Source organism: Heterocephalus glaber, unplaced genomic scaffold (assembly GCF_053883595.1).
Source record: "Heterocephalus glaber isolate CG9 unplaced genomic scaffold, H.glaber_assembly_v1.0 deba00000071, whole genome shotgun sequence".
In the NCBI taxonomy this organism is placed as follows: Eukaryota; Metazoa; Chordata; class Mammalia; order Rodentia; family Bathyergidae; genus Heterocephalus; species Heterocephalus glaber.
In genome coordinates, this window is record NW_028258137.1 from 4,719,944 (window position 1) to 4,745,520 (window position 25,577).

Genomic DNA, 25,577 nt, shown 5'->3' on the forward strand with positions numbered 1-25,577 from the left:
ATGGAACCAGTATCTCTTCAGAACCCACTACAAACTGTGGCATTGAGAAAATGATCAGAGAGGGGAGAATCGGATGCTCCTGTGATCCTTGGTGTCATCTAGGAAGGGTGTAAGAACTAGGGGAGCCCAGCAGACCCCTGTCACATGACACTGACCCCAGGATGCCACGTCTCAGCCAGGGGCATTAGTGCAGGAGATCTAGTGTGGTCAATCCCCAGCTCAGGCCCCAGCCTTGACCATAGCTCCCTTCCTACTTTTGGACCCTGGAAGCCAGAAATAGTCCCTCAGCTCTGCTTGATAAGGCACACTTCCCTCACCAGGAACACAAACAAAGCCCTGGACCTGGTTCATGAACAAGCCCTTGGCTGCCTTTTCCTGATGCACTGTGCATGGTTAATGGCTCTGTCACTGCACCTAAACATGAAAGAAAAATACAGATAACCCACAAGTGAAGGCAAGGAGGAGTAAATTCCATACAAAGAAATTCTGTTGGGAAGGGATCCTGTGGGATCTTGGAGAAGATAAGAGAGTTAGGGTTCGGGTCTTTGACTTGGAGAGTGATGAGTGCCAGATATCAGGAGCAAGAGCACTTCCAGGGCTTAGATCTAAGATTGCTTTCCCACTCTCATACTACTGGATTCTTAAGCTGAACCAGCCAAGAGGCACCAAACATTCGTGTAAATTTGGGTAAATCCTAAATCCTGACAGAATCTGCCATCAACTTGAGAACCTGACAATTAGCATGCCAACTAAGTTCTCTCTATCTTCCTTTCTTCCCTCCCTCTCTTCAAAAGTCAGCCACATAAACACCACTCCCTTCCTACAGTCTCTGCAGTTGCTGCCAGCACCCTACACCAAAAATGCCTGAGCCAGATGGAAATAATAACCGCAATGGATCTTACTCAATTTTACAAATCAGCAAAAGAGAAGGGAAGGACCCTGGCTTTATTTCTAAGGGGCCAAAGTTACCTACAGCTCTGGACCACCAGTGTGATCAGCAACAGTGGGACTTAGGCCCCAAGATTCTTCGGTCTACACTCTGGCACTGCCATTGCCAACTCCAAGCGTCTCAGTATCTTTCTCCCTCAGTTTTTTGGTCTCTGCAGTGGGTGAGACAATGGAGCCCTTGTATGGAACAGCTGTTAATGGAAGTGAAGTAGACCAATGGACACTGCTCCCGGTGGGCAACTGCACAAAGGCCCTATATGTGCAGGTGGAGCACAGCAGAGCCCTGGTCTAGGACTGCCCTGCCAAGGTTGAGTGCTTTTATTTCTATTTAATAACAACTTTATTGAGACCTAATTAACGTAAAATAAAGCTCACCCTGTTCAAATATACAACTCTGTGGGTTTTGGTATGCTCATAGAGTTGTGTGATCATCACCACACTCTAGTTCTAGAACATTTTCATTCTCCCCCCACAGACACCCCATATCCTTTAGCGGTCACTCCTCCTTCCCCTTCCCTGCCCTAGGAAACCCCTAATCTGCTCTCTGTCTCCATGGATTTGTCTGGCCTAGCCAATGCAGTCCAACTCATGGAACCATACAGCATATGTCTTTCTGTGTCTGCAGCCACTTGAGTTTGAATCTCAGCACACAAGATCCAAAGCTGTGTGACCTTCATGAGATCTCCTGGAGTTTCCTCTTCTGTGAAATGGAATTAGAATCATAGCAGATGCCCCATGGAATCATTACAAGGATGAGGAGTGCTCATTAAGACATCTATAGTATTGAGGTACAGACCTTGCTCGTAGCTCTTTGCAGACAATAACCAACCTTCCTACTATACCTGCTATTACTATTTCCACTTCCTCTGGCCTAGAGCATCTGACTGGTGATGGGAATCCAGAGAGGAGTAGAACACAGTGGAGAAAATAGCTCTTGCCCTCCTTAGTGCACAGCCTAGCAGGGAATGTATGATTAGGAACCCAACTTTAAAAAAAACTACAATGAAGTCCTATCATATGCACATTTAACTAATGTAAATCCAGCTCTTCCATCAAAAAAAGAGAAGGAAAACAAACAAAGTAAATACTGCAATTAAACGCTATAAAATTATACCTTGCATATATTCTTTATTATGCACTGTACATTACTGCATGCATTATACATTTTTCCATATTGATTATAGCACAGAGTTGCATGCATAAAGTCATGAATACTGCACTTTAATGGGCAACTTAAAAGATTTCAAGGTTAATGACAATTCTGTGTTTGCCTTAAACCCTGCCTGTATAACCCAACCTCTAAGTAAAATTCAACTCTATTGTGTGTCAACAATAACAATTCAGAATTATTCCAGATGAATTAAATCAACAACAACAATTCAGAATTTTCCAGATGGAATGAATCAACCAACAAACAGTCCACTGAGTTGGGTGTTAGGCTGCAGTTGGCTTCAATTGGTCAACACCCATTTGCCAAGCAGCATGGGTGCTCTCCTTGACAAGATCATAGTCTCATTTTGAAATGGCATATGGGTGCATAAAGGGCTGGAAAGAGTTGGAATTGGATTAAGAAAATGTATGGAAACAATCTCTCACCCTACAGCCAATAGTCAGACTAGGAGGAGCTGTAGCCCCACCCACTCCTTTGCCTGCTTTACCTTCTTCATAGAATTCATTACCACCTCACAGACACCATATGTCCACCTGCTCACTTTTCATTGTCTCTTTCCCAGGAGAACAGGCCAGGTGCTTGGTCTATGTTGTTCATTACTGGGTTCCCAGTAATGTAAAACAGTATCCAGCACTCAATAATACTAACTCAGTATCCAGCACTCAGTAATACTTGCTGATGAATGAATGAAGGCGATTGTTTAGACACTGTACTTTTCTCCCATCCATTATCCCCAAAACATCCCTAGTCCATTACTCTGATCTCGATTTGTTTATGTGTTAATTGTTTGAAAGTAGTGGGGACTCATTCTATACCTCAAAGATGAGGCCTAAGGTAGCATTCCAGGGCTTTGGCACACTGGTACCATCTAGTGGGAAAGAGAATAACTGCAGGTGGGTGCTTGACTAAACTCAGGTTTAAAAAGCCACTACCACCATAGTCCTTCCTGTTATCATTAGTTCTACTGAGGAAGTTTCCAGAATCGCATACCAGTAGCAGCTGGAATCTCCTAAATTTGTGCCCAGGTCATATACTGGCAGTTCAAGCACCTGCTGTGCCTCTCCTCTTTTCTGCTCAGGACCCCTCCAAACCCAAGGTTATTCCTCCATAACTACACAGACCAAGAAAGAAACACAGAGGCATTGGCAAGATGGAAGCAGGGGTGACCGCTACTGATAGAAGATGAGTACCGGGTATATACCCCAACCATCTGGCCCACAGAGGGTCCATTCTGAAAGGAGTTTTACATAGTGCTTCTGTGGGGCCCCAGCAACAATGAGCCCCACTTTCCCAAGGCAGTGACCAGCTAATGACACACTCTTTATGACTTCCCTTCTTTCTTATCTTATTCTTTCTCCACTTCCTGGCCATGGGATCATCCCCTGGTTAGCACCCGCACCCAAGCCTATGTCTCTATCAGTGTTTTGGGAAACCTAATCCAAGATTCAGGGTTTGACATCAAGATACTTCTGAGTAACAACAACAACAAAAAGGCTTAAGGATTTCAGTCCAGACAATTACTACAAAAGCTAAAATCATCACTTATTTTAGAGTTTGTCTGAGAATTATGTTTCATAGTTGACTACCACCACCCTTACCTTGACTAAAGTAAATAGTGTACAAATAATCCCGTGATATGTGACACTAAGACAATACAACTCTCATGGCCATAAAAGCCAGTTAAAATGCCTGGTCGCCTTCCCTGGCCTGTCTATTCCCGCCTTCTCCCAGTTTAACCAAATAGTGAAGTGGCTAGTAGTTTAGATCAGGGGCCAACAAACCTTAGTAAGGGTCAAATCCAGCTCTGCCTGTTTTTGAAAACAAAGTTTATTGGAACAGGCTTGGCCCACTTGTTTATATACTCCTGTGACAGCTTTTATGCTATATTGGTAGAGTTGAATAGTTGTAATGGTGGCTAAGTATTTACTATATGGCCCTTAACCCCCTCCCAAAGTATCTAATGCTTGTTTAAATCATCATTTTTTTTATTCCCATAAGTAAAATTTCAACGAAAATAAAAAAATAGAGACTAAAGGGACTTAGAAATTAAAAGGAAAAAACCTTCTTCTGGTAAAACAGAACTAGATTTCAAGTTAGATTCAGTCCAACTGTGATTCACTGTAGATCCTCATTCCTCTAAGTGGCCACAGGTCATGTGTTCCTTGTTTCTTATGGATTGGAGAAAATACAACAGATAGCAGAATCACATGCCTAGAGCTTAGACAGTGTTGCCCTTTGGCACTTGTCGGGAGAGCACTGTCTAACTGTGGGCGGTGGACATGTCTGAAACTGCAGAGAAACCATGCCTTGCTGTGTCCTGGCCTCTGCGTGACCACCTTCCCTTCTTACACATGGTAAGGTAGGTTATTTGGCTCCGGTCAAAGTCAAGGATTCAGACAAGGACCATAGAGACTGAGGCTAAGCCAGCTCTAAAAATTGCAACCAGTTATCCAGGCAGAAGGTCCAGGCTTCAGGCCTACCTTTAGAGACAAGAAACTAAAAATAAAAGAGGTCATCCCAAGTGGCCACTTTGATTTCAGTGGAGCCAGAGGACAAAATAGACAAAGGAAAGAACTGCTATATAATTGGGGGGAGGAGAAAGGGTGTGGAGAAGAAATCCTTTGAATACTAGAATAGTGTCGAGGTAAATGAACATGCACAGGAATCAAAAATGCATGATTCAAACTCTGATCTCAGTTCTCAGTGGCTAAGTGACCTTGGGCAGTTGAATCAGCCACTTGTAACTTCTCTTCACTATCTATGAAATCAAGATAAGAATAGTTGCCTTTAAGGTAAGGACTTGAGATAAGATATGAAACACACTTGTGGCTGCTACAGTAAAATGTACTTATTTCAAGGTACTTTAAATAATAATAAGTGCTCATGGCACTGGTGCACACAAACACACATGGCTGTACACATGCACACCCTCCGCACACATGCACCCTGCCTTAGTAAAGCTTCCTGGGACCAGCTGCTGGGCAGATACATCTTAAAGACAAGATCTCGTAAGATCAAATGATTTTATGAGGTATGAAATCCTTAGGGAAACAGTCTTTGGGGGCTTACTAACATAAGAACTTCCCTAGGGAGCAAACCTTACTTTTTAAATATCTGTTCATTTTCAGATACATAATCATGTCCACCCTTAAGTCAGATCCTGAAGGCCAAGGCCACATAAGTACCATCAGACCCTAACTTTCCTTAGAGCACAGCGTGTAAAAGTTAATATAGCCGACATCTTTTCTGCACTTAGGAGATGCTAGTTATGGGATGATGTCAGTAACACAGTCATTCAATCCTCACAAAAACCAATAGAGTATGTATTAGATATGTCCTCTCCTTACTTTAAATACAGCAGGAAACAAAAGAGGGGGAAATAAAGTAACCTATCTGAGGTTACACAGCATGCAATCGTGGGCCAGGATTCAAGCTCACATCTCAGAGCTGGGAGTCTCCCTTACTCCACTGAGCTTCCCCAGACCCCACCTCCTCTGCACCCCAGCAGGCGTTCATTCTTCTCTGGCTCCTTCCTGTGGAAGGCAGGTCTGTTGTATTCATTTTTGGATTCCTAGACATGGAGCACACTAAACATGTGGTAGGTGTTGCAAATTATGGGAAGATGGAAGAAAGACAGAATAAGAGGGAGGTGGAAGAGAAGGACTCAGCAGCTGGCGTTCCTTTGATCTACTTCAGTAAATATTACTTCTTGCCATAACAATTAGCAAATTTATAATTATTTTAGCTGTTTATTTACTTGTGTCTTACAAGACTAAAACACCATGAGAGCAGGGATCATGTCCATCCTGTTTGCCTCTGAATGACTCTCTGCCTCCGGGAGTGCTCAGTGACTCTGCACACAGGCCCAGACCCAAATCCCCCCTCACACTTGCCTCTCCTGTGATCCTAGGCCAGTTCCTTGAACTCCCAGTGTCCTCACCTGTTAAAAGTGGACAACAAGTATACTGCTCTCCCTTCTGAGCATAAAGTACCTGGATGAGAGCCTGGAATACAGCAGTAGGTAAATCTTTTTTTGGATAAAGAAGGGAAAGGTAGCAGGAAAGCAGGAGAAACAAGTTCAGAATCAACACTGCCACAGAGTGCAGTAACCCACTTGAGTACAAGCAGGCCCAGAACTGCAAGGAACAGGAGTAAACTCTCTGCTTTTAACTGGTCAAACTCCATTCGGTGACTAAGGTGAATACACACAACACTTTCCCAGGGGCCCATGGCACAACTATGGTGTCCTGGGGCATGGAGAAGCTATAAGAACAGAGTCCTTGAAGTTCATCATGACCTTGAGCATCTGTGAGCATCTTCACAGCACAGCAGGCCTCCCTGCATCTGGACACTCTTTCATCTACCTGAATCTCAAAGTAGGCCGGTATACTTTACAGAAGAGAGCACTGAAGTGGCTTTAGTGAAGGTCACACAGTAAAAAAGAGAGAAGGTGGGAAACAAAGCCCTGGTCCCTGGTATGCAGGAGCCATTTAATCCCAGCTTGGAAGAGCATACTGTTACACTTTTAGGAAACTTCCAGTTTGGTAGATTGAAATGCCCAGGGTGTAAGTATTTATACCATAGAAATTGGCAAACACCACACATCAGGTGGAAGTTATGTCTTGTTTTGGGTTTGGGTTTTCTGTTTGGGTTTGGGTTTTTTTTTGTTTTGTATTGTTTATTGGAATCATAAAAATTCATTTTAAGAGAGAGCCAGTTGTTAAACATTTACCAGCACACCACTGCCTGATGTCCATTTGAATATTGCACTACTGTGTTAGAAGCGTAAGAGTCACTGAGGCTATACCAGATGTGCTGAAACAAGACTTGTTAGCATTCACAGAGTGATCGCAGAAAGCAGTAGGTCATTATTTGCTTCTTGTAAGAAATATTTCTAGTGCTGTTGATTGAATGTTCAAGAGAAGATTAAAGGGCCTGGCAATGTTTCTCTCAGATAACTTTTGTATGAAAAGTCTCCAGGATTGGTTAATTACAGAGGCTACACATTGGTCACCCTGGGCAAGAGCACTTGCAAGCCCAAGGCGCCATTCTGGATGCAAGTGTGAACAATAAGGGGCCCCCAGGCCTCTCCTAAGAGCTCCCACACCTGGCTAGCACACTGCAGACACTGCCCTTCTGCAGATGTCAAACACCTGGGCTCCTGTTTGGGCAAGCGGCTCCAGTTCTGCCAACTGGAAGAGTCAGGCTCAAGCAGGCATCCTCAGCCCCTCCCTGCCCTCGGCCTGCCATCTCCACACCTGCCACCATCAAGCCCTGTGAGAAACTCCACTTTACCCCTTAAACTGTTCTGAGAGGAGATGTCTGCTTCTCATCTGTACCACAACCCCCGTGTCTAGATTCCAGTGAGCTCAGACCTAGACAGGCTTCTTCCTTCCATTCGTACATTTACTGCACTGTAGCTGGGGTGAGCTTTTCAAAGTGGAAATCAGACTGTGTCCCTCCACACCCCCTCTTGTGGCCTTCAATGGTTGCCAGTCACTCTGGGACAAACACCCGAATCCTTATGCCCCTGGCTGCCCCCCACACTACTCCCTAGGCTGGGCTGCATTCCCTCCTGCACAGAGGCTTCATTGGGCTGTGCCATCTACCTAGAATACTTTTCCCATCTATACCACTTGTCCACCTTTGTAAATACTATTCCTCCTCTATATTTGAACTTGGAAATCAGGCTGTCAGGGAGACCTCCAACACCCTTCATCTGAATCAGACGCTGTTCTTATATTCAATCATTCATTCATTCATTCACATTTGCTGAGCGCCTACTATGTACCAGGCATAGTTGTGAACAGATCAGATAATATGTGCCAATATGTGCTTCAATTTCAATGAAGGAGAAAGACAAAAAGAGATGAGCACAGTATGTAGAACCCGTGACCTCACACAACTACATTTCTTTCTTTCACAGTAACTGTCTCAGTTTTATTAAGTGATACTGATCACTCTGCCAGGGTGAGCCCCAAGACAGTAGAGGTGGGAGTCTGCCTATTAGCAGGTGGACCCCAAACACACAGATGACACCTGGAACATAGTAGGTCCTCCCATAGTAGATATCACAGATATCTACCTACTGAAGCCATCTTGTCCCCAGAATCTCTCTGCAGTCAAGATGCTTGAGTATTGGGGCTCTCCAGGGGCAATCCCTAATGGTTGACATGTTTACTCCACCCTCTTGAGAAGCCTCTTTGCAGCCTAGCCTCTTTGGTTGTAATTTTGAGTTAGACCAGAGGTTGACTAATTTTTTCTGTAAAGGGCCAGATAGTAAATATTTTCATCTTTGTGGACCAGACAATCTCAACTTTTATTGTTCTAGTACAAAGCAGCCCTAATAATTATGTGAATGAATAGGTATGGCTATGATCTGGTGGAACTGTTTTAAAAAAACAGGCTGCAGGTAGGAATTGGTCCATGAGCCATAATTTTCAACCCCAGGGTTAGATAACCCCAGATGCCCTGAAACTTGTATCAGCGGAGAGTGAGCCTCTCTGTCCTGAGTTCCTCTGGCAGAGTGCAGCAACTCTTTACAGACCCTTTATCCATCCTTAGAACAGATTATCCCAGAAGCTCAAGCTTCGCATGTTTGCAGCCACCACCTTCTTCCTGCAGTTTACAACACAAAAGTGTTGTTCCCTGCCACCTTGGAGGAAGGAGACACTGGCACGGAGGCCCTGTGAGGTAGGGTTGAGGGCTGCCACATTCCTTCACAGGTCTCTGGGCTCCTCCAGAGGCTGAGCTCATTTCCGGCCCTGCCCAGGCATGTGGCTGGGCTGCTGTAGGCTGAGCAGCTGCTGCCTCCACCCCAGCACAGCCTGTGTTCAGCAAGGAGACACAGGGTCTTTGTGCCTCTGCTGCAGATTGGGTGACATTCATTGGTGTCTTTTAAATCAAACATGACATGTTGAAACGTGCCTATTGCTAATGTTCATTTTCAAGAATTTGACTTTTGTTGGCAACTAGCAGTGGAAAAAAAAAATCACTTTTTTTCTGGATGTGTATGTAGTTATATTTACCCTGATCTTTGGGGTCTGTAGCTATGGAAAACAAGAGTCATCTGAGATTTACCTGCTGGTAGAGGATGAGGCAGACAGATGAATCTAGCATTCACAGAGCCAGAGAGCATTAATTTTAGCATTAACACTGAGTGTAGAACTATGGTAAGACAGGGTGTGGCTTGGACTGGCTGGGAAGGGAGGCATGATCCGATCCCAGGACATGCGCCAAATAATTCTCAGGACCCTGTATATGGACTTCTCATTGATGCCCAGGATGTGTGCAATGAATAAAGAGACAGGATGCCATTAAGTGCTCGCTAAGGTGCCATCTGACATTAGCCCGCCCTATATTCTCTAGAGTGTACTTTTGTTTTTTTATTTTTATTTGGCCCAAGCTCACTCTGCAGGACCAGTTTCTCCCTTACCATTCATTTTTAATTTTCCCTACCTCAAATAAATGTGCAATGTTACCATCATTTTTGTTTGTTTCATTCAGGTCTTTGTTCCAGATGAAAAGAATCTGGAAGCCACCTCCAGAAGGAGATGCTAGCACCCCCAAACTCTGCAACAATGGTAGGTATTAACAGTTAAAAACATGTTTTAAAACGCAACACAAGCGCCAGGACAGCACTGGAGGTGACAGTACCCTATGCATAAGACAGTCCTAGGTGACAAAGTTATGATGTAATATCCTCCTGAAGTTACAAATGCTAAATACCAGCCTAGTGCTCCCACAGCCCCTGTAAAACTAAGTACAATAAGTTTTTGTGGTGTTCTGAATAAGCCCATCACCTGAGGGAAAAACACTCTTGCAATGACAATGCCCAAGGTATCACTGTACTCCAAGGGGAGTATTGTTCTCAATAGAACACCAGGGCACCAGGGCCTGTGCATTATCCCGTCAGTCCTGGGGAGTCATTTGACTGCTGACACACGGCCAAAGTTCACCAGCCCTCTGATGTACCAGGCTCACACTGACTCAGATCTGTAGAGTGTCCCTTGTCTGGGTGTAACTTGTGTGTAAAGCAGTCATCAACAGCATTGACAGTAATGTTCACAGGGAGGGTTGTAGTCTTGATGGTGCAGTTCCAGGGAACATATGAATGAAGTTCAGTCAGAGGGATCACAAAGAGGCCAACTGCTTCCTTTTCAAATAGTCCATCATTGAAACACTGACTGCATCAATTTGATTTGGCCTCATAATTTATGACAGCACAGGTCCAAAAGCAAAGGGCTTATAGGCGCAAGTGAGTAAAATCAGTGCATACAATGGGCTGAGTACAGCATCTTAGGGAGTAGTGAGGATTGTGGCAAAATACTGTACAGAGGCATGTGCTGCCTGAAGGAGACAGTAGTGACTCGGCTCCAGTCAAGTATGGCCAGGTGGGAATGTGGATCTAGAATTGCACGACCTGATTTTTTTAAAGAAATCCAAGAAAATTTGCATCAAACATTGTACATCTGGGTACACCTGGCCTGCAGCTGCTCCTTTGCAACCTCTCCCCAGAATCCAGGCTTGCAGAACTGGGAAAGACTAAGAGCAAGCAGATGACTTGAGATTCATTCTACTACACCAAAGGGAGAGCCATTCTCCATAGATCCCAGTTAGGTCAGCTCTTCAAGCTGGAAATGTCATCCTGCTTCCTTTCTAGCCTTCCTGTAAGATGACTTTGCTTCCTATCCTTAGGATATAGCCACCACCAAGAGCCTGCTGAAGGCACAAGTGATTTTGCAGTCCAGCCAGCTACTGCGTATGCAGAAGAGACTGGCCTCAGGGAACTTTACTGGCAGCATCCCTCAGGAGGGCCAGATTCTTTGGGGCATGTAGACACCTTGCTGACAGCTAAATGGAAACAATGCCCAAATCACTGGTCACTTGATTTGATTCTGTCCAACTGATCATTGTAATTGGATGACAGATAGATATTTCTGTCTCCTTTTCAACTGGTGTTGGAGGGTGGAGCTTCTGGCCCATGACTCATTCTTCTGGGTAGTTACCTAATAGGGAAGATTATCTCCCTTCACAGGCAGAACTGTTCCTGCCTCTTGGCCGCCTAAAGAATAAAACCAGGTCCAACCAAAGGCAAATGCCAGGAAATCTCAGAACTTCCTCATATTCCATATTGCATTGTCTGCAAAGGTCTTTGAAATTTTCCTTGCTCTAATACTCTGAGGGGATTCAGAGGTGAAGAATAAAATAGAACAGAACCAATTACAATAGGGAAAAAGGAAGAAAGAAACTAGTGAGAAATGGTAGTACTTCTCATTTTAGGGAGCTTGTAGCAAATAATCTGGAGTAAAGAGAATAGTTTTGTTTTCATGGAGCTGCTATACTCAAGTTCTTTAAAACATGAGCTGTAAATTCAAAATTTTGTAATGCTGTGGATGGAGCCCTCTTCTGGAGGAAATTTTCAACAGGTATTAAAACAAGATCAAAACACATAAGATGAAAACACACATGCACATATGCACACATACACACACAACATATGCAGAAATACTTCAGACTATTTAGATGGTAGGTCTGTCATCCAGGTGTGAATACTTTGTCTCCTCCTTACCTCCCCAGAATAGAAATTACCTGGACTTCCCAAGAAGCTGCATTTGTGGAAGGAAAGAAAGAGCCTAGCTATCCTTTTTCCTGAAGACAGAACTTTAGGATGAGGCTCAATTATCACATCCAAATGCTGGTACTTTCGCAAAATGAAGTTATTGAGTATGTTCATTTGTTGGGCAATTTCACTATAACACACAGAGGATGTTTCTAGAAGGGAACAGATTTTACTTAATGTAACATACCAGGGCCAAAGAAAGGACATGGAAGATAAGAGGGAGGCAGAGTAGGGAAGATCAGCTAAGAGCTTTAGAGGCTTGCAACATAGACTATGGAATTACATGAATCCAGATGAATCTAGATCACATATTCAGCCCTGGAGTTTATAGAATCTCTTTTGGAACTTGCAAAAAAAGTATTCAGACACATGAACTCTACAACACTGATCACTTTTGCCATTTGCGTCTGTTTCCCCAGTCTTCTTGAAATCTTATAGACTACCACATATTAAGCCATAGGATGGAGGTGTCTCTACAACTGTCTTTTCCTCTCCTCAAAAAGGTTTTGCACAGAAACACTGCTCTTAAAACATATGAAGTTGCAACCACCTCGAAAGCCACAGATTCCCATTTAAAATCCTGAAAATCAAGATTCTTACTCCAAGAGAGAATGCCCCACTTTAAATCAAAATCAGAATTCCATGGAATTCCATCAGAATTCCATTTTTAGGCACTCCCAAGTGATTGCTTTCCAAACCTGAACCACTCCTTAAAATCCTAATTCTTGGAGGATTACTCATTGTTGAAACTTTGGGTTAGTTGCAAGGGCTGGAGCAATCCTATTTACAGTGGAATTTCTAGCTCATGTCTCTCTTAATTTGTGTCACATTCATTACCATAGCCACATTCCAGGGGCCACTTCTGGGCTGGTCTTTCCCTAAACCCTCCAAGAGAGAGGAAAGGTGACTGTTCTTTAACTTTGCCAGCTTCCAGCTATTGTCGCTTAGAATTCCTCATCTCCTACCCAAATCCCAAAACACCAGCAACCCTGCCAATAAGCTTACAGAGACTAATGGCTTCCAAAGCTGGACCTGTGTCTTACAACTGCGGTGGAAAAACACACATAGGCTTGCCTGAGCACCACCAGGGCAGAGTGACTAATTGGCTTTATTATATTGTTTTTCCCTTTCTTCTGTTTTCTCTCCCTCAGGAAAGTTTTGTTTCTTCTGGTTGACTCAAAGGTTCAGAGGCTTTCTCCACTTTTCTTTATGGTACACGGAGCTGTGCACTTGAACCTCTTGCTGGTGATTGTACCCAGATGATTTCCTACAGAGGTGCTATTGCTACCAGGGTATCAATTGCTGTCCTAATGTGGACATTTGCTCTGATCATGTGTAACAATCGAAGAGAGAAATAAGTGCCTCAGGGCAGGCGATTCAACTCCTGTTCTAAAGCAACTGAGTGAGCCTTCAGAAGCCACCTGTGCCAGCCAGGCCCCCGGGGAGGAGATACACAGATGCTTTGCAAAGGGCACCATGTGCAATGCCCCTAGTGTGAGACTCCACTTTCCATCACTCCCTCTGACTTGCTAAGGGAGGCTTGACTTCCAGCAAGCTCTGGAATCTGAACAGAAGCAGAAACATACCAGGTAAAGTCCTGGGAAGGCAATATTCATTGGCCTAGACAATAGCACCCAGAGTGGCAGACTTGCGCAAATTCATTACCTAGGGCATCCTGTTGAATGCAACCCTACCTAGCAGTGCCAGGAAAGCAGTAGGTGATTTCACAGTGGAGCACCTGGAAGCTCAGAGAGGTGAAGCAACTTGCCCAGGGTGGAACCACTAGCACAGGGCAGCAAGGATTTGTCAGAACCCTTCCATCTGAGGCATGCTCTGAACCATTTCACTACATAGCATCTATGTACAACATACAGCCATGGGGCTGTTTAGAGCCCAGAAAGTCTGGAAAACTGAGGCAGGACTGAAGGCCACAGGGACCCCAAGAGAATCATCCCGGCAGGAGAGAAGCTACAATTCAGTAGTCTCATGGAGCAGCTTATCCAGGGACGAAGTCAGCAACCAGGCACCTTCCTCTGCCCTGGGCACTATCATTCACAGATCCCTTCTGGAGTCATTTCCGTGGTCACTGCATTCCTGGCACGCTGGTCCATTTCCAGACTAACCCAACACTGACCCTGAAGTAGTCTCCCCCTATAAGGCTGCACCAGATCTCTTCATGCCTGCCTGGGACCCTGCCTTCCTGGCCCTCCTCATCCCCAGCAAACACATGTGCCTCTTCCTCTGGCATCCAGGTAGGGGTCCTGGCCACAACTCAGTTCCATTCCTAGCACCTCGCGGCACTCCCTGTCCCCTTCCCCCCTCCTTACCCGGCCCTGCCCTTTTCTCACCCACCCACTTGTAGGCTGCCAGCCTACTATGAGTCCCAGAGGGTGCCAGGGAGGCCCTCGAGGGACTGGGGCAGGGTGCTCTGGGAACCATGGGCCCTGGGTAGGGCTGGGCGCTCCCCTCAGCCGCCAGCATCTCAGGCCTGGCCTCTGGCGCTGCTTCCCTGCCCAGAAACTTCCCGAGATCCCCGAGAGGTAGAGCGGTTTCGGAAGGCCAATGTCCCGAGCCCCTCTGGTTGGCTCGCGGGCCCTGCCTGCCCGCCGCAGCGCTGGGAGGGTTAACCAGGCAGCTGCAGCCCGGGTGGGCAAGGCTTGAACTTTTCTCTGCGCTCTGCACCCGCCCGCCCCGGGAAAGCAACGGCAGCCTGGCTTGGGCCAGAGCTCCAGCTGGCTGGACAATGGGGGGGGGGGCGGGGGGCTGGGGCCTGCGCCCTGGCGGGGACCGCGCTCTGGCCCTTCCGGGCTCGGAGCTGAGAGAGAGGACCCCGGCGGGCGCGGCCGGCGCCGGCGCCTTTGAGCGACAGCGGCAGCCGGGCTGCGGCGGTAGGCTGGCCAGAGGCGCCTTCCAGCTCAGCTCGCTGCGGGGCTGGGCGAGGGGTCGCGCTCCCTGGGAAGTCTGCAATGCCCGCTCGGCCTCTCCAGCCGGGCAGCCTACGATCCGGACCAGGGCAGCGCTTCCGCCTGGGCTGGGGGGGAAGCAGGACTCCTTGGAGTCGCCTCCAACTGAGTCGCCAATGCACGAGCCTCCAGAGGAGGAGAACCAAAGTTACCCTACTTGATGTAGGCGAGGATGTAGCCCCTGCTTACAAAAAAGGGGGGGCTCAGGAGCTCTCTCCTCCCCTAGAACGTACACACACACACACACACACACACACACACACACACACACACACACACACACACACACACACACACACACACACGCAGCAAGCCTTAGAGGGAAGCCGGGGACGCGCAGATCCGCTGGGCTGCGGCTGACCTCCCTCCGGATCCCGGGTCTGTCTTCACAGCCGCGCCCGGAGCCCCCAGCCCTCCGAACGCCCCTCGCCTGAGCTGCGCTGGCGATCGGAATGCAGAAGCCGGGTGCAAGCGCTCCCGGCGGCTCCTCTTCCCTACCTGGGACAGCAGAACGCACAGGACGAGCGGAGTTGTCAGCTGCATTTTGCCCGACTAGAAGCGCCCGGCGGCGTTTTCATTCATGCACGCGGCTGCACTGAGCATATTTTCCGTGGGAGCCAGGCTTTGAGGAGAGGCTCTGCCTCGCCAGCCAGCCAACTTCCCAAATAGATCAGCGGCAGCATCACGAAAGCATTGGGTAGAGGCTGATGACCAGGACCAATGGCTTTACAAGACGGATTCCTTCATAAAGCTCCCTCGTTTTGCATGGCAGATACAGGGCTAGCACCGCGAAAGAGCGAGCCCCTCCAGAAGGCAGCGCGTTAGCGTTTTTTTTTTTTTTTTTTTTTTTGGACTGTTGGGGCCCCAGCCTCACAAATCACGCTGGGCAATGCCAGCCGACTCCACTTTCCAGAGAATAGAATTGCATGGAATTGCACCGGAGACCAGCGGCCACTTGCAGCCTAGTGCAAAGGGATTCTCTTTATTAAAATGTTAATAAGATCCACTTTATTTCCAATAAATCAAATCAAATGACCCCAACAGTCCCAATTCTTTCTATGCCGGGAGAGCCTTGGCAATGGGCTTGTTTTTCCTTTTCTTTCTTTTTTCCCCCCAACGTGGCCCAAGCCATGATGGTGTTTGGTGTTTCTCTGCCATCTCACAAATCACAAAGAGGACAGATCAATTCCAGCTTGCAGGGAAATCCATCAAAAGGCAATAGATTTTATTAACTGCTCAGGTGAGAGTCTGCCTGGCCACCTACTCCTCAAAGGTACAGCTGGCACAAAGCTGGGGCCGTGACCTGAGGGGGGGACCCAAATAAATAAATGTTTTTTCTTACATTGATGCGACCTTTCACAAACTCTTGTTACCCCTTAGGACTCAGAACAGCAGTATCTGCTACTCAAGGAATTTTATGAGTGCTTTGGGAATGACGGCAAGAGCCCTGCTTTCCCCAGTAGTAATCTAAGAATGAATAATAAAGAAGGAATCATTTTCCTGCAGCTTCCTTCTGAAAAGGATTTAAGGTATTTTACAAGGGCATTTATGCAGCCAAAGGAAAAATCTAGACCAGAGGAAAAGTTCAGCAAGCTGAAGTGCTAACTCCGAACTGTAAACCATTTGCTCTGATTGAGATATGAGCTTCCTGGTGGCCAAAGCAATATGTGAAACAGGTCAGTTACACATTTCTTGTTATAGAAATATGTGTACAATCGCTTCTTGGCCTTTTGGCTAAGACCAAGTGTAGAAATATCTGTACAATCTCATCCAACATGATTCCTCCAGCACTAAGTACTAGAATAAAAGTATTGTGTGACATACATTACAACAGGACACTGAGCAATGGATCATGCTGAGATCCAGGGGATTGAGGCTGTATGCCAACATCTGGCACAGGGCCTAGAACAAGGAGACAGTGTATGTTCCAGGAATAGATGGCGAGACTTAATCAAGAAGTAGCAGAAGGTGAGGAGGGCCCCCTGCCTAGGCTCAACCCCCAGCGCTTCCACTTACTAGTAAGTCACTCAAACTCTCTGTGCCTCTATTTGTCCACTGGTGAAATGAAAATACAAACACTCAACTCATAAGTTTTCAGTAGGGATTAAGTGACCAAATAACCCACTCAATAAATGTGAACTGATTTGCTTTTTAAAATTCCTTCATTGTCTGCTATTTGGTCACAAGGTCATCTCATGTGGGCCCTAGGTCTTGGACAAAGATGCAATACCATCTTATGAGTGACTGCTTTAGCCAGTGCTCAGCCAACAGACATCGACACTGGCAAAACGGTGCCCTGAAGACAATGAAAGGCGGGAATCTCTGCTGCCTCTGGTCTTTTTCTTGCATAAGTAAGGCCATCTTCCCTGAGCCTGTAAGAAATACACTCTTTGACAGATGATGTGCCAGATGATGACACCTGGAGCCATGTGTTTGGAAGCCCATATCCATACCCATGTTGGCCACTGACAAGAGGAAAGCAGGGTACTGGGGAGTCAAACAGACTTTGGATCAAGCTATCCCCAAATATTCTTATTTTTTCTCTCTTCTAGGGAAAGAGCCATCTTTCCAAGCATGGGACAAGTGAACTGACACCATGGATCAGCAGACACAAAGACAGGGAGAGAGAACAAGGGATCACTCAGCAGGTGACCAATGGCAATGTGGGGCTGGCCCGATTTGCACAAGCAACAGCTCAGTCAAGGGAAGCGCTTCAGAGTAGGGACCATCCAAGACCACACTCAAAGGCCAGTGCAGGATCACGGACTGACAGTCCTACCGTCCTTTTCTATAGTTTCCCATTTCAGTATCTTTAACCAAACATGTACAGTTCTCCCTTCTGGGAAAATGTTGGGGTTATAATTGCCCAACCCCTTATTTTTGGAGTGGGACCCTATGACTAGCTCTAGGCAGAGATTTGTGAGCAAAAGTGACCCATTTCTCTTCAAGGCTGGAGCATTTCACTGCCAGTGTGAGACAGGCTCGTTTCCCTGGCAGTCAGTACTAAGGTGCAGATTTGTGCAGGTGGCTTCTTGGGGAGGTGTTCTCAGGAGCTGCATTTGCCAGAGAGCAAGGGAGGCACACTGGCAGAGGGAGAGGTGGAGACACAGCAGTGCCAGCAGAGGAGAGGCTCGGGCACCCCCTGGATTCACCAGGGATTCACCAAGGTCCTGATCTACTGGCAGGCAGAGAAGCACCAGCCAAGTGCACCTGATCGAGGCGGACACACCCAAGCTGTCCCACCCCTTCCCCACTTCATCCACACAGACAAGGCTCTCAGGGCTGGAAGGAGTTGATCTCAGGAGTCTGCTTAGGCTTGGAGGCTCACGTCTGGAACCCCAGGAGGACTCAACCCCTCCAAGCACTCCAAGTCTAGGAAGGTAGAAAGAGGTTTGTCAGCACAATGAGACCCAGATTCAAATCTCTAGACTGCTTACATCGAGCAAGTTGCTTTTACTCCAAAGCCTGGCTTCTCACCAATAAAATGGGAACACTAACAGGCTAACACTTCAAGGATAGTTGTAAAATTTGGTGTTACTTTTCCTTTCTACCCCTACTCCCCTCTAGACTCACAGAACTGGCATTTGGCCAGAGGATATGAGATCAAGTTTAGATCAACAAAGACTGGAGAGAAAAGTCATTTCATTACAATGATAAAAGACTTCTGAGAGGAAATCCATTTTTGTGTGTGTGTTGTCTGATTTTTCTTCAGCCCCCTAAAGGGGGTCTTTTGGATGATGGATTAATCAATGGTGGCAAATAAATATTGAATCTGAAAGCTACTCTCTACCTGTCCCCACTCCACATCCCCCCACACCAGTCCAGATCAAGCCCCAGCTGCTGTCACACCCCTGGGTTCCCAGAGAAGCTATGGGTGCCTTTATATACACTGGATGTTCACACCCCTTCCAGATCCACCTGCCTGGCTTCGGAGCTGGTGGATGATCCCACTGCCAGCAGCTGCCTCCTGTGAGCACCAGGGGTGGAGACTGTGTTCTCTCATGAGCTGATGTGGAAGAGGCCATTCCAAAGCACATGGAAGTGGCTGTGTGGGTACGTGGATATACTTGTGTGCATGTGAGCAAGCACACGGGTATGTGTATACCCCACAGAGAGAAGTTTCTCAAACTGCACCAGACTTTTACAGGCGTTGTGATGCTATGATAAGAATTTGTCTAGAACACTGGCAAATAAAACAGGTACCTGCCAGAGCCAGAACAGCTGCCAGGTATGACCAGAGGCCTCTGTAACTGGAACATGCTTAAGTAGCAAGAAGGGAAGTCCACGCCACACAGCAAACAGCCTAGTACTTACAGTGCAACACTCACAGGACCACACGCCATCCCCCAGGTCTCCCTGGTCACCAAAGTGCTGGCCAAAGGTAGCACCCCTGCCCACTGGTAAAGCCAGAAGTTGCTATGTGTGTCTGCATAGCACTCTGCATTAGGACATTACACTATATGCTACCTCTTGCATCACTGTCTCAGTTCTTCACTCCAACATGCGTCTATCTACACACTCAGCCTTGACCTTGGGTAGACTCAGTGACTGGGAAATGAGGAAGAAGTGATGGTGTGCCACTTGTAAGTCTAAGGCATCAAAGACCCCACTGCTTCAGCTTGCTCTCACTAGGCCCTCATCAAACCTTGAAAAGGGCATCTGTGAGTGAGCTTGTGGTCCTAGAGAGAAGAATCCCCAACCCAGGATCCACAGGTGTCTGAGCAAACCCAGCAGGGCCCTGCCCAGGACAACTGGCCCACATGTATGTGAGCTAAGAATACACCATTGCTCTAAGCCTTGGGGCAGCTTGTTATGCAGCAATAGCCAACCAGTAGCTACACTGGTAGGCTTGTTCTGTCTTTGCCTCTGGAAGATGAGCCCCATTTCTGTCTTTTGCAGCTGTGGACTCAGCTTCTAGAACAGAGTTTGCAACATGGCAGGTGTTCAGCAGTCTTGTTGAGAGGGAGAATGCATGGTTTCCATGCTGAAAACCCTCAGCCTCAGCCTTCTATGAGGCAAGGCCTTCTCAGGATGGTCTCAACTTAGGACCACACAGCACAGAGCAGCTGCAGAGGCCAGAGTGAATATGTCAGTGCTTAGAGAGCATTTGTGGAGGACACTTGGAGCATAATTTTCTCCTGAATTTCCCCAGTGACTGAAAAGCATGAATACCCAGGAATAAGGCAGAAAGTACTCTTCTGTCTTTTTAGGCTCTATCCTAGTATCACATCCTCTTGAACATGTTTAATACAACCAGGACTTACATTCCAGCAGTGAAGATAAAACCAGCAGTGAGTTTTAGGTCATTTCTATTAAATTGGCCTGTCTTGAAGACTTTAGTTCCTCCTTAACAGCAAAATTGGACATTCAGGCACCAATTTTATCTGTGAATGAGAAGCAGTTAAACCCCCCTCTGGGTGTCTCCCTTACCCAAAATTAGTGGCCGGGGTTATTTCTACACAGAGAACCATGGGAGCATCATTTGGCAGAGCAGTGGCTCTCATGGGGTGGTCCCCAGGATATACCATTAGTGTCACCTGGAAAAGCCAAATCCTCAGGGCTCCCCCAGACCCACTGATTGGAAACTCCAGGGTGGAGCCCAGCATTCTGTGTATTACAAGCCTTCAGAAAGCATAGTTTAAGACCCAGTACTTTAGAGAATTCTCCACCTCCACAACTCACAATTATTCACTCATTCATTCATTAGGAAATGTTCACAAACCACCTATTGTACATTAGCCACTGAGCTAAGCAACAGGGAAAGAAATAATAAGATATGCTTTATGTATGTAAGAAAATATGGCTCAGAGAAAAACTAAGTCCTACTATGAAGCACTACAGGAGGTGCTGAGGGGACTCAAGGCAGCCAGAGCCACAGGGTTCATGTTGAAGAGGAAGTCAGGGCTTCACTGTGGTTGGTTCCATGACATTCAAAAGAAGGAGGACAGGGCCAGGGATTTAGCTCAGTGGTTTCACCGCCTGCTGCGCAAGCGCAAGGACCAGAGTTCAATCCCCAGTACCAAAAGAAAAAAACAAAAAGAAGAAGGATGACAGCAGACAATTCCAGACAGTTCAGGGGTCCAGATTAAATAACAGCCTTAGTAGCCTGAACTTTATCCTACCTGCAAGGCAAGAACCATTCAAACTGCTTAAACAGAGGAGTTCAATACCTTATTCACATTTTAGGAAGAGCACTCTGGTCATTTTGGAGGATGGATTGAACTGAACTGGGGGTCAGAACTGAAGAAGGGAGACTTCTAAAAAGACTCTTGTGCAGACACAATAAAAATGATAACAAGAGCAAGAAGTCTTTTGCCCAAATTCCTAACCCATGAGTAGGGGAGGTCTGGAGTGTGGCAATCTTCCTTGCTGTCCAGCACAGCTTAAACTAAGTGAGGGTAGGTGAATGGAAGCCACACTTACTCGGGCAGTAGATTAGCTCTGAGGACCCGTTCTTCATTCTTCCTAGCATCTAATCCTTGCCTCATCAAAAGTGGAGGGATCTCCTCATCTTTGACTTTGGGCTTATCCATATGGCTTATATTGGCAAACAAATGAGCCAGAGCTGACAGTATGCAGTTTGGAGGCCTCGTGAGTTTCTCCCTGCTCTCTCACCCCTCCACCATCTGCATGGAAAGAGCATGCTCTGGCTGTGTGCCTGGTCAGAGCAGGATGAGAAACGTGCAGCTGAGCCAGCCTAGCCCAGATGTGCTGTGAAAGCAGAATGGTCCAGCTTAGATCATATCAGTCAAGTCCCAGCCAGTCCATGGATCCATAGGAATAAATGCTCCCCATCATAAAACACAGAGATTATTGCAGAGGTTTCTTATCCAGAAATAGCTAACAGATAGATAAATGAGCCCTCTTCTGGGGACTATGAGTGGCCCAGGGAAGGGGCTGAAACCTGAACACTTATATCCAGCATAGATACTTACATGGGCATGATCAACACTTTATGTTCTTAATAATTATAAATCCAATTCCCTAATAATCTCTCAGGGCACCAAATGGCCATGTGTGTTCATTCACCTAATCCACCCTGGCTGTCTCCTTGCAAATTCCCAGGCTCCTTTTTGAACACTGACTGCAAAGCTGCTGAATCTCTCTCTCTGGTTGTTTTTCTTATGCCAGCATGATTGTAAGGCCATCACTTAACAATTACTTGGGGAAATTTATTTACAGTGTGATGCAGATCCATGAATGTTTGTAGTGGATACATTCACTTACAATGCAATCCAATTCTGCCAATGCCTCTAGCAGATAAAATTGTGCTGTGCTATTCCTATAAAAAGAAACCCACCTGGTTAATGGTTTCTATGGTCTTCCATGAATAGACCAAGGTCAGGGCCACCACAATGAGTTAGGGAAAGTTAATCTGTAGAAGCAAGTTAAGCACAGAAAACTACATTTTAATGATTGTGAATGTGTGACAGCAGCCGGAATTTAACTAAATGAGAGACCAAAAAGGCAAGTCCAAGATGCTTGTTTTGTGACCCTTGCTTCTGCTGATTGTAAATGACCGGTGTGTAATTTCCTTAAGGCAAAGACAAGGTCTGTCTCTCTCCCTTGGACGCTCACTGCCCGCCCATTGCCTGGCACTGAGACAACAGATATGAGAGGGTTGTGTCAATCAAGGAGTGCAGGTGCCAGGGAGAAGCCTTCCTCGGCCCTGCCAGCCAGCTGTTTGGAACACTTGCATTCACTGCAAAGGAAGAAGCTGACTGCCAACACCCCTCCGGCTTCTCTGCAGCCCTCTCCATAGCAGTGGTTCTCAAAGTGTGACCCATTATGTACCCCATTCTATCTGATCCTCCACATGCAAATGTTAAGTTTTTACAGTACTCCTGTTCTTGTGTATAAAACTCAAAGTGGGTATGTCTTTACTTGCAAAATTTTCCCTTAGCATGTGACAGAAAAAGGAAGACTATCACGGACCCCCCACCCCCAGGTCTTGCAAAACTACTTCCTACCTCCATCCCTAATTCATTCCATTTTCATTTCCTACCTTGCTCATTGCACTCTGCTCCTCTCTCAACTATCATGTATGCCAAGCTCTTCCCTACCCCTTGGCCTTCACACATTTTAGTTTCTCCATCTGGAATGTTCCTTCCCCCAGTTCTAGGCCTTCTCATTGCCTTGGAATCCATTTGCATGTCCTCATCTCTTCAGAAGAGGAACTGTCCTCCAGTTCCACTTTCACTAGTTCCTCTTTCACTAGTTCATTTCTTTATTTGTTTCCTTCCTGGAACTTTCTATCATTTGTCACTCTTCTATCTGTTGCTAACATCCTTATGTGTTTCCCTCACTAGATTATGAGCTCCATCTATTTATTGATCATCTATTTATTGATCATCTTCTCCAGAACCTAGAACCATGACAAGCACTTGCACAAGACAAGCACTCAGTAATCTGTTTACTAAGAAATAAAGAAATGGATGATCTTGTGGCCAAGAGTAGAGCAGACAGGGTGGTGGCTATCTAAATGAATTAACCCCATCAGGAATATGAAGTGGCCCAGCAGCTGATAAGGGCCAGGTTCTGCCAAGAAGTTACTCTGCAGATGTCTGGCCAGGAGTAAGTGTGCATATCTGAGAGGCTCCTGATATATAAAATATAAGACCGAAGGCCCAGAGTCCTAAATGGGAGCCTGTTGATTCTCCTTGCTAAGACCAATCCCTTGTGGGCTGTGGGACAAGCTTTGGGTAAGCTGAGGGCCCATTTTTCCCAAGGTGAATCAGGAAAGGCTGAGGTAAACCAATGCACACCTGAGAGAGATGGGGTGGAGTGTTTTCAATGGGATTTTCTCTGTCCTGACAGGTATGCAATATATTCAAGCCTTTCTAATGTGCCAAGTTCCTGTTCATGCAAAGAATCTATTGATTCACTGTCCCCTACAGACTCTGAAGACCACAGAGAGTTAGGACAGAAGACAAAGAATTCTTGTGTTTGTCATGGAGCCAAGTGGGTGAAGGACAGATGTTTCTGGTTCAGTTATCATTCTTTGGGAGTTCAAATGGTTATTTATTCCAAGACTTATGTATTATATTATTCTCAGCAAGCATGGTTCACAAGCCTCTAAACTGTTACTATCTTAACAAAGACAGTAGAATAGGACAACCATTCATTCATTCATTCATTCATTGTTTTAGTAACAATAAACAGGAAGTACTTTTCTGGAATCAAGCTAATTGTTCATAGTTGCCTATCTTTCCCAACTCCTCAGTCTGGCTCCACATTGTTGCCAGGCAAATTTTAAATTTTTTCAATAGTTATCTACTGTGACTTGAGCACCGTTTTTCTCAGCAGTGAGTAACAGAAACCTTGTTTCTGACCTTTGATATCTGTAGAAAGTCTTAAATGGCTCCTCATTGCCTTTAGGTTAAAGTCCAAATGGATGATCTTGTGGCCTAGAGTAGAGCAGATAGGCTGGTGGCTAAATGAATTAATCCCATCAGGAATATGATGTGGCTTGTCATATAATTCTATGTATATGGATCCTTAAACAACTTTTAAAAAAATCACTTCCAACAAAATGCAAACACCAGCTGTACAGAACATGCCACCATTCTCCCTCCCCACATCCTGCAAGGCCACTTCATTGTTCTCAGGACCTTTCCATATGCTGCTTCCTTGGAATCTCCCCACCACCTTCTCCTGTACCAGCCTAGGTCGACTTGATGGACACTTATCATTAAGAACCACCTCCAAATGAATGTGCATAACCATTATGTATCACAAGCATACAGGAAAAATAATAAGAAAGTACCACTTTCATTGCCATCTCCTCCAGGAAGTTGTCCCTTGACAACCCAGCTGGGTTAAACATACTTAGCACATTTTATTCATTTACGAGAGTCTCTTTTGAGTGCCTGAAATAGGAACCAAGCCTGATTTCATCTACACCCTCAATAAGCCCAGTTCCAAGAATACAGGTGACTTCAAAATAATATGAATGCATTAATAAGTGCATGCGTGAAAAATAGTCATGCAAGCTGTGATATTTACCAAGTGTGAGGCTTTTGGTCAGGTGCTTTACATGCATGTTTTCCTCATCAAATCCTCACCAGTTCCCAGTGACCTGCAGACCCGTTCTGAGGCAAAGGGACCAAGTGGAGTGACCTGGGAGTTGGAGCATCTGGATGCTGGGCCTGACTCCTGCCTTTCTGTGCCATGAAGGAGAATGGATCCCTACCCGCTCAGCTCCAGCTTCCTTTCTGGTAATAAGCACAGCCTCTGGAGTCCCACAGCCCAGGCTGAAACCCCGCTCTGTTACTCACAGAGCCAGACTGGGCGTCGACTTAACTCATCACTGCTGAGTACTGGCCCTCTGCCAAGCACTGTGCCACATGGTGGGAATAACTACGGGAATAATAACTGATGTTAACTGAGAAGTAATTGAGAGATAATCATTTCATCTTCAAATTTATTGTTGTGTTATTTTTATTTAAAATATTGCCATATTTTATTTCATTATTATTTAAGTATTGCTCATTATAATTAACCAATAATCAATATTCATTGATAATGTGCCAGCCACTGATCTATGTACATTTTATGTGTCAGATTGTTTAGTACTTCTGACAATAAAGAGCCACATCTATTGCTCACTCTCCTCACTTCAAAGGGAGTAAACTGAGGCAGACAGCTGGTGGAAAGGGGCCCTAAGTTCCAATCCTGGGTTCTTGCATACAGACTCTTGGCCAGCTTGCCATTCTGCTTCTATTCATCTGGTAAAGATGTACACCATGCTCCTTCCTCTCTGAGTCCCAGATGCCTCTTTGTTAGAAAGGACTAGTTGGTTTCTGTATGGCAGGTGGCTGTACACATCGAATGACATAGTTCGTGTAAAACACATTGTGCCTGTGCTGTGAAG

General features: G+C 46.0%; 1 protein-coding gene across 4 annotated transcripts in view; it reads right to left on the bottom strand.

Annotated features, from left to right (window-relative positions):
- Cdh13 (cadherin 13) overlaps positions 1-25,577 on the bottom strand; it is a 1,170,900-nt gene that overhangs the window by 1,044,696 nt on the left and 100,627 nt on the right. For 2 of the 4 annotated variants that reach the window (XM_087208666.1, XM_087208576.1), the window contains exon 1: positions 15,203-15,465. The exons of 1 other annotated variant lie outside the window; for it this stretch is intronic. In XM_087208666.1, coding sequence (XP_087064792.1) covers positions 15,203-15,247 — 45 coding nt within the window. In that variant the 5' untranslated portion in view covers positions 15,248-15,465. Of the gene's footprint in view, positions 1-15,202; positions 15,526-25,577 lie in introns of those variants that run through there. One more of the 4 variants, XM_087208541.1, reaches the window with a different exon arrangement.